The sequence below is a fragment of the Alligator sinensis genome, unplaced genomic scaffold, assembly GCF_000455745.1.
Source record: "Alligator sinensis unplaced genomic scaffold, ASM45574v1 scaffold226_1, whole genome shotgun sequence".
Classification (NCBI taxonomy): Eukaryota; Metazoa; Chordata; order Crocodylia; family Alligatoridae; genus Alligator; species Alligator sinensis.
The window spans coordinates 2,212,353-2,225,651 of record NW_005842028.1 but is presented as its reverse complement, the minus strand read 5'-3'; the positions used below and the strand labels follow the sequence as shown (position 1 = coordinate 2,225,651).

Sequence of the window (13,299 nt, the reverse complement as noted above, 5' to 3'; positions counted from 1 at the left end):
AGCGGGCGGCCGCCATTGCAGCTGCCGCCATTTCTCCTCCGCCGCCGGGCAGGCCCGGGGCGGGGGCGCTCGCGAGGCCGGGCGAGGGAACTCCGCTCGTGCAGTCCCCGCCGGCTTTGGGACCAGCAGGCTCCTGGGCGCGCCACCGTCGGATGCTTGCGGGGAGGCGGAGGACGGGACGATCTGGGTGCCCGAGGGGAGGGCTGTGAGTGGGCACCGCTGCGGCAGGCCCGGGGTGGTGGGGAACGGCCTTCCGTCGTGCGGCCGGGTGCCTGTGTCTTCCCTAGTCTATGCAAACGTGTCGGCTGGCAGTTAGTCCGAGGTGAAGAAGTTGGTGTATTCCGGTTATGCTAATAACGCGTCCCCTCCAGTTAGCTGGGCTGCGGCTAAATGGCGGAGTGCCAGCCACCGGGAGCTGTTGCTGGAGGCTAAACCTCCAGAAACTTGAGGCAGAAAATAAGGAGGACAGGAAATGGGGGGACAGTTGCATTAGAAGCGTTTTATGCTCCTTGAAGTTAGGATAGGGTACATTTAAGGAGGATGCTGAGTCAGTCTCTTTATTTCAGTGGCATTTCAGGCAAATTAGGGTATGTTTGAGTATTCAAATAGATACTTAAGAAGTGCTGACCATGGAGAGAGTGCATATTGCTTACAGTTGAAAGGGTACAGCTGATTTTAATGTTCAGTATATGTTGCTCATATACATAAGGCACTGCACTGAACTGCAGTGCAGTTTTCTTATTTTCCTGTCTCTGCCTAATGGTAGGTAATGTTACAAAGAAAGCCCATTTGTTCATCTATTAAAATATAAACATGAATGTCAGTAGCTTATGTAATTGTATTTCCTTAGTCCATCTAGTTAGAACTAGACAAATGCCAAGAAATAGGCAGATGCCCCCATTGAAGGTGTGCAAAACTCTGAAATTAGTGTCACTTTGTATATTGTGATAGAGATTTGTAGCATGTCATTTTGGAATTCAAAGTTGTCATTTGTTAAATCAGAACTTTTAGGTATAATTTGAAAAATTTGAACAACTGACAAACAGGTTTGTTGTAACTAGAAGTTTGTGACTTTAGTTTTTGTTTAGATCTAATCAGGTGTTTCGTGTCTAAACTAGAACTTATGTGACAGTCTTCACAACAAAAGCCCAATCCAGCCCCTGGAACTTGGATGTACTGTTATTCAAATCCACATTTTCTAATGTAGTGAAATATCAGAGCCATAAATGAACAAAACCAAACTGATGTATGTTGGTTTTAATAGGCTACTGAAGCAATAGGCTGTTGGTTTTTGATCCCGCCCAGAACACTTCAGTTTTGCTCTGCAAGGATATATAATACTGGTAAGTTCTAGAAGCCGTAGTCTCTTTGCTTGTTCCTTTTAGCAAGATGCACGGGTTGTATTTTCATAAAGTAGATGTACTATCCTTATTATTCTTTGGCAGGTTGTATCTACCAATCAAAGAATAAAAAGTAATGGAGACTGAACAGCAAGAGGAGACCTTCACCAACACAGAGACAAATGGTAAATTTTATAAAGGGTTGTATTTGTGTTATAGTGGCTACAATACTTTATTTCATTAGTTATTCTTTATAACTTAGGGATGACTTGGAATTCATTCACAGCATTGGGTAGTTAAGTTTCATGTGCATAGATAACATAATTTTTGAAGTTTTTGCTAGTATTGGTGCATTTGAATCCTAATTTGGAGTTGCATCAATATTTCTGTTGTAAATGGATGCTATATATTTTCATTTAGGTAAGTTATATGCTCATACAGCTAAAAAAAAGCATAATTCAACTATTTTAATATATTTGATAATTGAAGCCTCAGTACTTAGCTGGTATTTATACTCATCAAAAACAAATACTACTGAACATTATTGTTGTAGCATTTATTTATTTAGCATGGCTTACTGTCTTTGCATTGGTTTGCTCAGGTACTCTTAACATCCAAAAAAAGCTGTTAATTTTGAATTTTACAACTAATTCAATTCTCATCATTATTGATACTAGTAGTTTTAAGATAGTATTTGAAACCCTTCATTGGAAATTATTTTAGTCATGGGACACAATTTTTATCACTAATAAACATTTGCATTCAATGACTGAAAGTGATCAACTTCCAAAATAATTATTTGAACTATATTTATTTCTTAGGTTTATAAACTAGGTTACAATTCATTGATCTGCAATCTTATTGGGTATAGAATTCTTGGATTTAGTTACAAGTCTTTAACAGACAGCATTTGAATTTGAAATTGGTATCAGGCTAATTGAAAAGAAAGTTTAAGCAGGAGCATTGAATATGTTTTGGAGTGCATACATTATTGATCGTGACTTAGAAAGTTAAATGAGTATTTGTATTTCTGCCCTATGGACCTGTCTACAGGCAAACGTCCTGCAGAAGACATGGAAGAAGAACAGGCCTTCAAAAGATCTCGGAACACTGATGAAATGGTCGAATTGCGCATCCTGCTTCAGAGCAAAGTATGATTTTTGTAAACAAAGTATAGTAAATCTGTTATTCTTAAAGTGAACATAACAGTTGTAGGCAGACTTCATAATGATTACAATGTCAGACATTTTCAAGGAAAATATAAGGAATTTTTATTTTTATGTGACTTATTCTGCAAACTTTTGCTCTAATTTATTACGCAGTATGTCACCAGGAATATTAAGACCAATATTTTAAAAGATGAAAGTAAAGCTTCAGTGGTTTGGGACCTGAATTTTTGGTAGAAGGGAATTTAATCCAACAGCAGTTTATACAGTTTTTACTCTTTAAAGCTAGTAGCCAACAATAGTTAAGCAATAGCAGGTACAATATAGGTTATTGTCCTAGCATTTGGCTGAAAAGCTGGTTAGGTGTATAGCCAAAGCCCATTCTTTACTCTCAAGTAATAATGAGGATATTCCTTGTTGAAGACGTTCAGCTCACGATTTTAGTCATTTATGGATCTTGACTATTCCAAGGTTAGTAAGTGCAGCCATTTTGCTAATTCCTTAAACACAGGAACTTGGAAGAATAGGGGGGGTATTTCTTATATGTAGATTAATATTTCTCAGTTAACAGGAATAATGACAGTTTTATACTATCTTGGAAATTGCTCTACTGTGTAATTGTCACAAGTGGAAGAAGACAGCATGCAATTTTGTACACTGAAACTTGCTAGCATTAACACCTTGATCACTGAGCGGCACCTTATTGAAGAACAACAGTAGAAGAAAACATTTTTTATATATTCAAGTTTGTACACATACACACACACATGTGTGTGTACATGCGCATACATGCATGTGTATTTTTTTTTAAACTGCATAAACTATTATTCAATTGTGTGCGTGTACATGCACATTAGATTAAATACTAGTACTTTTTGCAGTTTTAATTTTATATTGGATGTCTATTCTAGAAAAAGCTGACGAGTATAAAGAACATGCTACCCAGAAAGAGGAGTATAAATACAATAGTCCTTTGTGTAGTGGCTTAGAAAACACTGTGCTTATTAGGGTTGAGCTTCTAACATTTTGTTCATTTAGCTTTTCTTTGCTAATACAAGTTTGAAATGCACTTTTAGCAGAAAAAATGACTGAAATGGTATTTGTTAATTGACATTCCTGACTTCTCAGGTCTTGCATCTCTATGAGATCAGTTGTGTAGATATAAACCAAGGACTCTGCTTGATTTCCAAGGACCTTCTGTTGCAAGAAATGATCAAAGAGCACTGGGGCCTGAAAATCAAGTTCTGATACAGCTACAATTACTGGGGGTGGGGGGAGTCTAAAGTGAAAGGAAATTATTTCTAAAAGAAATTAGTTGAAATATACAACAAACATGGAACCTGTAACAGAACTTTCCAGAGTTGAACAGCACTTGATGTGCTAGAAATTCAAAGATGAAAATGAAATTATGCTGATTTGCAAAGATGTGCTTCTTCCTTCTTGAATGAAAAGAACTTTGTTAGACTTTGAATAGCATGTCAGTTTTTTAATATTCGGGTAACACAAAATCAGATGGATAGTTCTTTCTTTTTACCAGTCTTTGCTAAATTTTCATTGTTGCTGTATAATTTTGAATATTTTTCAGAATGCTGGAGCAGTGATTGGAAAAGGTGGCAAAAATATTAAGGCACTTCGTACAGACGTGAGTATTTATGAGTTTGAACTAATTTAACAATGATTCTTTCAGAACACTACATTTAAATCTGATTACATGCATTTCTAGAAATTGAGAAATTCAGTTGTAGACCTCAATAGTCTAGTTACAAGCCATTTGTAATGATTATTAGAATAGATGACCTCAAGTTTTTTCAGTTGGTTTTGTAATTAAAACCCGGATTGAGTCATGTGGGAGGAGAGGTTTATATTTAACCTCTTCACTTCTAACAGGATTCCACTAAATTATACACTTCAGTGAGTTAACATCTTAATTAGAAATATTGACAAAGCTTAAAACCCTTAATTGCACCATTGCCCATATGTGTGAATCAATTCAAGTATTACTGAAAACCATTGCAGGTGGCTGGCTTAACCCAATGGTAGATGGATATTTTTTTTAAACTTCCTAATTTTTTTTAAACTGTCCATCTGTAAGATTGCATGATTTAAATATGGGTTACAGAACAGTATAGAAACATTTTATTCTGTAATTTGGAAGGAACTTTTCAATGATCATGACTTATTTACCTATTCACATTTTATAGTGGGTTGACTCTTGTGATTAGACACATGTTCAGAATTAATGTTTCATAAAAAAAAATTTAATAAAACTTGGCAACACTTCTTAAAGAAATATCATTAGTTTACACTCCCATACTTAACATGAGCTACAGTTTCAGCAGTTTTTTCCAAGACTCTTCTGCGTTAAACTCTGTTTGGTAGTATACCATTACACAGCCAATATCGGACTTCTGTACATTTTTCATTAATGTTTAAAATTTTAAAATAGTAAATGAACTCCTGTAAAAAATATGCGTGAAATCTTATAAACTAGCAACCAGAATCGAGGCTAAAGCTGAAATGGTCAGGAATCATGCACGTTAACTTCAGCAGCTAGTGTTCTTTTCTTTAACTTTTTTTCTTTAAATCACTTAACTGAATCCAGATGCTATATGCAGTTGTCTGGAGTACTACTTTACCCAGTTCGCCCAGGGTTTCAGTAATCCGAATCTCAACAGGTTTTGTGTCTACCCTCATGAGCCAGCCTGCTACTGAAACATCGTATGTTAAAAGTTAAAAAAAGAAAAAAAAATAGTATAGACAGATCAAGTAACTCTTTAAGGTCCATAAATGTTAAGCCACAGTCAATGTAGCAATCCGTTATTGTGTTAGTCTTCAGAACAACTTAAGCTTGTTTCATTAATTGAGAGTAATGAGTATAGTTTGTATTAAATTAAAATTTATTGCTTTTCCCCCTTTTCCCTCTCCTTGTTTTTTTGGCCATATATCTCCGTTGCCCATGTACTGGATCGACTTGCCCCGCGTTGCCCACCATGACGTTGGCCCATCCGCCCCTGAACGCCCATGTGAAAACCCTGGTTGGCTATGCCCAAAAATGTGCTCGTTGCCAAACGGGTACCATACTTGACAACTTCCGATTGAATACCCATGCCCAATGCCAACATCCACGACCGCCAATGACCAATGCAGTACAATGCCAGTGTTTCAGTCCCAGACAGCAGTGGCCCCGAGCGGTATGTCCCAACAGTTTATGCCTCACTGCCTGATTAGAAAGAGAGAAATGTATTTTATTACCTGCCTTTATATAATTAAATAGTATCCCCTTATAGACGGTGTATTGTTTTTTCAAGTTTTCTGTCTTATTTTCCCCATTAAGTCTTTTTGTCACTGAACTTTTACGTGAGTTGCCCACCCGAACAATCCACTAATTTTATTTCAATGGAAGGAGCACAGCTTCAAGTGTTGCATATTCGCTGCATTGTAAATCAAATTGTTTCAAAATAGTCTCTCGCTCTGTCTTTGTGGCCCACCTTGCTCCCCAACATTGCCTGTTCATAATTATTTCTGATGAAATGCTAACTCTCTGGTTCACTTTCCTTCACTTCTCATTTGTGTTGTCTTTTTTTGTCTTGCATTTGTATTTGTTTTCTTGCAGAGCCCATTAGTAATCTAATTTCTAACTGGTCTCATAACCTTACTCCAAATACAATGTTCACCACTTGCATATATCCCCACTTTTCCTACGAGAAGGTGTGCCAGTTTTACCAATGTAATAGCGAGGGTATCCTAAATTAGTGGTGGCGGGGAATATGAATATTCACATCTGCTTTCAGCTCTGCGTCAATTTCTTGCCCACTTAATCTGAGCCCTTCCAAAAGTCCATTCTCTCTCTCTTCTCTTTCTCTCTCTCTGCAAGACCTAATCTTAAATTTATCATGTATATATTGGGCATAAACAAGATGCATGTGTTGTAAATTCATTAAACAGGCTTACTTTAAAGGGGGAATATTAATTGTAAATGCTACCCTGTAGTATTTGTGTTTTGAATTTTATGATTATGAACATAAAGCTTACTTTTACTTTTTCTTTTCCACCTCCATATTATCTGACACTTTATGGCCTTTGACAGCATATTGAGTATAAGTGCGGATATAGAGACGATTGGAGAAATTTTGAAGAAAATTATACCTACTTTAGAAGAGGTATGTCTGTCTCTTCTGTTTGCTTCTTCAGATGTAAAACTAAACATTAACTTTTCAACTGATGTACCATTCTGTGGTGCATTTTTACATAATTACGCTGTTTTGTTTAATCAAGGTGCAAGACATAAGATTTTAGAATAGCAGTGTTTATTGTGTTCTGTTCTTGGATAGAAATCAGAAGGAATAGAAGATAACAGTGTGGCTCCTCTAACAATTTGGAGCTTGCCCTATACTCCTTAAGAGCATTTGTGTTACTTGCACAAAAAACAAGGGCCAAAAGTGAATAAAATTCCTCTGCTTCATTTTATTATCAGCTGCTTCATCTGTTTTGTATCATGATACATCATGTTCTGTTTTAATTGTATGTATATTGGAACAATGAAAATACTGTATTTTTTAGCAAAATACTTAAACATTTTATTCATTTAAGTGTATTTTGACTATTATAGAAGTAGTAGTTTCCATTTATTGTGCTTTTCACTCTGATATAGAAAAGGGTTTAAACAAGAATGCATGTGACTTGCAAATGTACAATAATTTAGTTTTTGCACTATTTAGACATCCCCCCTTCTTGACTTAAATTCCTGGTTATCGTTGCCGTTACATATATAATTTGGTTTTCAGGTACCTCAAAGAGCATAGAATGAGGCCAAGAACTTTGTTTTGTACTCTTCAGTGTATTTTACAAAATTCTCTAAAAACTGAAATACAGCAAGTAGAGACCTTGCCCTAATTTTAGCTCGTTCTATGCTGCACTGGGATTCCTGAGTAGCCATGAAATCATTGCAGTACAAACCCCTAACTGAAAAATAGCTTTGACTCTCGCCTGCCACAGAACTTTTACTGGTATTTGTGATTAGAAACGAATCGCTTATATCAGTAAAAGTACAAGTGTTACAGGTATGCAGTTTATACTTGTAACAAAACAGAAAGTTGGCCTCCTCCTCCCCTCCCCCCCCCCTCCCCAGAATGTATGTGTGTTGTTTGCTACCGGTCTAAACTACATGGTTTTCTGTAAGCAGTGTCGTTTAGACCAGTTCTGCCTGAGACTTTTTCAATTGTTTGTTAGATTTTTATTTTATGCTAATTAATGTTTTTTAGTGTTTGTAAGAATTAGAATTTTCCTAAACATTTGCAACAGAATTTGTTTTGCATGTGGTTGTCTTAAGGGGTTTTCTATGAACATTTACCAACAGTACCAACACTACAAAGGAAGCGACTTTGATTGTGAATTAAGACTACTCATTCACCAGAGTTTGGCAGGAGGAATTATTGGTGTCAAGGGAGCTAAAATCAAAGAACTTCGAGAGGTATTATCACTTTTGCCCTTGAGATCCAGCTTTGTCTTCTGTACTAAGTAGTTTTGTATTTGTACATGGGTTCTACCACGATAGATTCTGTGGCTGTAACTTTAGTTTATACAGTCCGAAGAACACATTTTTTATCTGATTTCTGCACTAGTCCAGGGGTCAGCCAGTGACTAGCAGGTTGCTAGCAGACATATAGTCAGTGAAAGGCAGTAGAACCTGGGAAATCTTTTTTTTTTTTTTTTGTCTTATCTGCTATAGTCTAATTGAAATTTTCTCCTCCCCTTAATCCTAAAACCAGTTGAGATATTTTATCATGATACCTTTTTGTCATTTTTTTAAAATTGCCAAGTTTTAATATTTATTCCTTGGTATCGGGTTATAGACAAGTACCTTTATTAAAAATACTGAGTAGCAAATTAGTGTACTTAATAGAATTTGGGTAGATCAGTTTTAAATGTTGAGGGTTTTCTGTAGGCTATCAAGCACCAACATTTAAAAGATTGGGAAATGTGCTACTATTTGGGAACACATCTAATACCCCAAAAAACTAAATTCTTTATTGATTAGGTTTAAATTTTAATTTGTCTTTAAGAATGTGTTTTATGTATTCTATAATATGTATGTGTTTGAATAGATAACTAAGGTTGCTTTAAAATAATTGTAGTTCAAACTTTTCTTTTTGAATAGAACACTCAGACCACCATTAAACTCTTTCAAGAGTGTTGTCCTCATTCAACTGACAGAGTGGTGCTTATTGGTGGGAAGCCTGACAGAGTTGTGGAATGTATCAAGATTATCCTGGATCTTATTTCAGAGGTGACATGTTTTAGATGGCTTCATTTAAAGACGAGTACAGGCACCCCCACTTAACATTTTTTTTTTAGCATTATTTCACTATAAAACCCTCATTTGAAATTGATACCTAATTTCACTTAGTGCTCATTGAGTTTCGCTGTAACACTTGCAGTTGCCATCTTGGGTCATTAAAAACAATTGTGGTCGTCAGATACTTTCAGTTCCGCTTAACGCTCGGTTTTTCAGGAACCAATTAAGAGCGCTAAGTGGGGATTGCCTGTATTTGTTCTGAGATAATGGGGATCTTTTCAATTCTAGAACGTTAGTAGCAACACAGAATGAGTATTTGGTTGTTAGTAGCCTGTGTTGAATGAATTAACCTCCAATTTATATAAAAGAATTGCATAATATGTATATGTTCTTCTTAGTTTTAAAACAGCAATTTGGCAACAACCAAAAATGTTGGGGCCCCCCCTTACCTAATTGGGGGGGGGGAGGAGCGGCGTTAAAATGAGAAACTGAATTTACCCCTTACTCTGAAGTCAATCTTTATCGGAAGTGTTGCTTAAGCAGGAAGTTGGGATGTCACTTTTTGATCCGCTGAATAGATGCAGTAACGGGACATCATTTCTTAGGGTTGCTAGGTGTATTTTTCAGAAGTGTGACACTTGCCTGAAATGTAAAGGAACGATCTCTTACAGTATAAAAGATCTGCTATCTTAAACATTTCATGATATATTAAATATACTAATAATAGGCATAAGATAAAATGTTTTACTCTGTTTTATTATTATTATTATTAGTCTCCAATCAAAGGTCGGGCACAGCCCTATGATCCCAACTTCTATGATGAGACCTATGATTATGGCGGCTTCACAATGATGTTTGATGATAGAAGGGGGCGCCCTGTAGGGTTTCCAATGCGTGGAAGAGGAGGATTTGATAGAATGCCTCCAGGTCGTGGTGGGCGCCCAATGCCTCCATCAAGAAGAGATTATGATGACATGAGCCCTCGTAGAGGACCCCCTCCACCACCTCCAGGTCGTGGTGGCAGAGGTGGCAGCAGAGCTCGTAATCTTCCTCTCCCCCCTCCTCCTCCTCCTCGTGGCGGGTGAGTTGTACAAGAATACGTACAGCATTTTAAAAGAATAATATAGAATTTTTGATTGATAGTCATGTCTAATGTCCCATAGTGAATGGAAATGTAGTGTATTTTATGTTAAATACGCTATAGGTATATTTTTTCTATCTGGGCTAAAGCAGTTAGGATTTGTTGTTTGAGGAAAGGGAAAATTTAAACTAAAATATGTAAATAGTATGTCAAAACATGAGTGTCATGATACTTCTTTCATTTCAGTGATCTGATGTCTTATGACCGGAGGGGAAGACCTGGTGACCGTTATGATGGAATGGTAAGGATTTTTTAAGTTGTACAGCATCTTTGTGTTTGCTGAAACAAGAATTTGCCTCCTTAGATATCCGTGTGCACTGGGGTATGTGCATCTTCCTGTCCAACTCCTGAAAATCAGGGATATGTTGGAGCAGTACAGATGTTGCCTCATGAAAAGGAACATTTAAGACAAGGGTTCTCAGCCATCCTTATTTCCCTATTAACTACAGCTTGATTTGAGTTAGGTTAGTTTGTTGAGCGCTGGGTTTTTTAATGGTTGTCTCTTAGGGCCACATTTTTGAGAGAACTGGCTAATATCTTTTGATTAAGTACAGGTTTTCCCCCACTTTATGCCGTACATGCATTCCTGGAAAATGGCGCGTAACTCGAATTTACATAAAGGGAACCCACTTTACAACGTAACAAATAGGGATACATTCCAAGACCTCGACCCCCTCGACTACTGATGCCCAGGCCTGTTTCTGCCACTTCTACAAGACAATTTTGGTAGTCAACAACAACAGACAGTAGGAGATGGGGATAGGAGATAAGCTAGGGGGACGTTTAGAAGCCATAATGGGGATGGCAAATACAGAAATGTCACAGTTAATGAGTGAGGAGCACAGATCCACACAGGAGACTATATTTTGGTGTGCGTCACTACGCCCAATGCTCAACACAAAGCTGCTGAATGCTGGCTTCCACCACACCAATCGCATGAGAGTGAATTTACCTTGCATATAACGAATTTTTGATATAAAAAGGGCCATCGTATAAGGATGAATTTACACATACAGAACCCCCATAAAGTGAGGAGAAACTGTATTACTCTGATCTATTTAGAAAAATCCATGTCTTATGGAGTTCTGCTTCATTGTTAGTTATATTTGTGTCATTTGCTAACACGCATGTATCTGAATAACCATAACAAGTCAGAAATCTGTTTTTTGTGTGTCAGTAGTACTGTTTTTATTCCTGTCCTGATCACCCACAAGGTCCTCCAGTGTTGCTGATAGAAATTTTGCTATACACAAACGTGTGCCTTTAGGGCAGGGGTGGGCAATTATTTTGGGTGGAGGGCCGCTTACTGAGTTTTGTCAAGCCATGGAGGGCCAGATGATAGGCAGCCAGGGGCAGATAAATATAAATTTTCTAAACTTTTTAGGGACCCCGGGGGCCAGATAGAATGGCTTGGTGAGCTGCATGCGGCCCATGGGAGAGCAAAGTATGTTTCCTGCAGTGTATTCTTCACTGTAAAGCCTATTTTTGCCCACAGGCTGGTAAGAGCTCAGATAACCTTATGAGTTCTGTAACTCTGACTGTAACAAGAGTGAATTATGATTCAGGTGTCTTCTCCGTGTTGTCAGCCACTGCACATTCACAAGAATGTGGCTAGGTTTTTGCCTACATTAAAAGAAATTGCATATGTAAATGGTTTTCAAATTGTGGTTTTTGGTATGGAAACCCTGATGACCTATTGTAGAACAAAGAGTTTGGGGGTAATGGTGGAACAAGCTAGGAAGCGATGTGCTGCCACTCCTGGGCCAGATTTTCTGGCTCTGTGTCCGTTTTTATGATAGGGGAAGGAGTTCTGTGACAGAAGTGATGAAAGAATTCCATGATTTCAGGGAGTTTGAAAAATACTAGGATAAACAGTACTTGCTTGGTTTTGAATTCTGTAAGCATGTGGAATAGTATACATCCCATTGAGTTCTCTTGTGTCTCAGTCCATTTGTTTCTTGATCAGGGAGTCTGACAAATTCCAAGACTATTTCTTCACCAGTGGTTCCCACCTTTTCATTGTCGGGGCATTTTTCCACAACTTTTTTTTTAATGTGGTGCCATCATCTATTGAGAACCATTTTTGGTGCTGTCTCAGGTTACCTCATTAGTTCTCAACCGGCTGCTGATGTCATGGCCAGGTAAAACTGTCCCACACTCCTGGTGCACAGCCAGACCAGAAAGGACTACAGCAGACAGAAGAGCCAGTCCTTTTTAGTCCAGCTACAGCCCCAACTCCTACAACCCTTTTTGGTCCAACCCTGCACAGCATCTTCTGGAACTGTCCTGTGCACCTCTTGTTTCCTGGAGCAGTGTGCAGGGGTAGGACCAGGAAGGGGTATAGCATAAGTTGGCTCTCCTGCCTGCTTTAGGCTTATCAGAGAACCTCAATGTAGACCGGAGGGTACACCTGACACATCCCTTCACATAGGGCACTTTTTACCTGGCTGCCACAGTGCCTGCCTCATAGCCACCCAAGAGGGTCTCGTGGCACCCTAGTTGAGCGACTTCTGTACACTCAGAGCATAAATGTCAGGGGCAAGAGAAGGTTAGGATGATTGGCTTGATGACTGACAGACTTTAAGTTCGTTAATAAGTCTCTTTTGATATGGCTATATTTTGGGGGAAATAACTCTCCAGAGTGTTTTCCAAGACTCCCGCCATATGTATGGTTTTTAAGAAGAAAGCTAAAGGCCATCTTGCAAAATTTTGGAGCATTTAATCAGTTGACATCATTTTGTGACTGCAGTTGTTTCCGTTCAGTATAGGCAGTCATGGCTAGAGTTCTGATTCTGCTCACTGAAAAAGGATGTTTGCAGTGTTTGTCACTTGTTACACCATTACACCTGGAATTCAGAAAGAAACCTTCATAGCAATCATCCACTGTCACAGCTGATTTCATGCTTTGTATTTTAAGACTATTAACCCCATCTCAGGGCATAAACAGTAGTAGCTGGGGCATCTGGGAGGTAGATGTCTGAGGTAACATAGATTTAAAGTTTTGTTCTTTTTTCTGACCTTGCCTGGAACCTCAAGACAGTAGGTTTGACAAGACATGCCTTTTCTGTGTAACACTGAAATTAAGTCAGATGCATAGTTTATTAGAATGAGGGATGAGTTCAAGAAAACGTGATCAGGGGATTTTCATGTTGTCTGCCAAGTTGCTGTGTCTAGCCTCTTTGGAGAAACCTCGGACGTTGCCTACTATATTAGGAAGCTACTATTTTCCCACAACTAGGATGCTAGATTTCTTGAGTGTTATAATTATAAAAAAGTTTTCCAACCTGCTTTTTGAATCTTCAGAAACAGAAAAATCAAGAAATTCAGGACTTGAGGTTGGTTGCTTTTGGGGGGGGG

The 13,299-nt window shown here is 38.1% G+C and overlaps 1 protein-coding gene across 5 annotated transcripts in view; it reads left to right on the top strand.

Annotated features, from left to right (window-relative positions):
* The first annotated feature begins 1,094 nt into the window (after positions 1–1,094).
* Positions 1,095–13,299, top strand: part of HNRNPK (heterogeneous nuclear ribonucleoprotein K) — a 21,026-nt gene continuing 8,821 nt past the window's right edge. The window contains exons 1-10 of one of the 5 annotated variants that reach the window (XM_014519305.2): positions 1,095–1,343; positions 1,446–1,525; positions 2,382–2,491; positions 4,092–4,148; positions 5,654–5,697; positions 6,594–6,666; positions 7,836–7,976; positions 8,664–8,792; positions 9,575–9,882; positions 10,129–10,183. In XM_014519305.2, coding sequence (XP_014374791.1) covers positions 1,477–1,525; positions 2,382–2,491; positions 4,092–4,148; positions 5,654–5,697; positions 6,594–6,666; positions 7,836–7,976; positions 8,664–8,792; positions 9,575–9,882; positions 10,129–10,183 — 966 coding nt within the window. In that variant the 5' untranslated portion in view covers positions 1,095–1,343; positions 1,446–1,476. The remainder of the gene's footprint in view (positions 1,344–1,445; positions 1,526–2,381; positions 2,492–4,091; positions 4,149–5,653; positions 5,698–6,593; positions 6,667–7,835; positions 7,977–8,663; positions 8,793–9,574; positions 9,883–10,128; positions 10,184–13,299) is intronic. The other 4 variants (XM_014519304.2, XM_014519307.2, XM_006022298.3 and 1 more) reach the window with 4 other exon arrangements.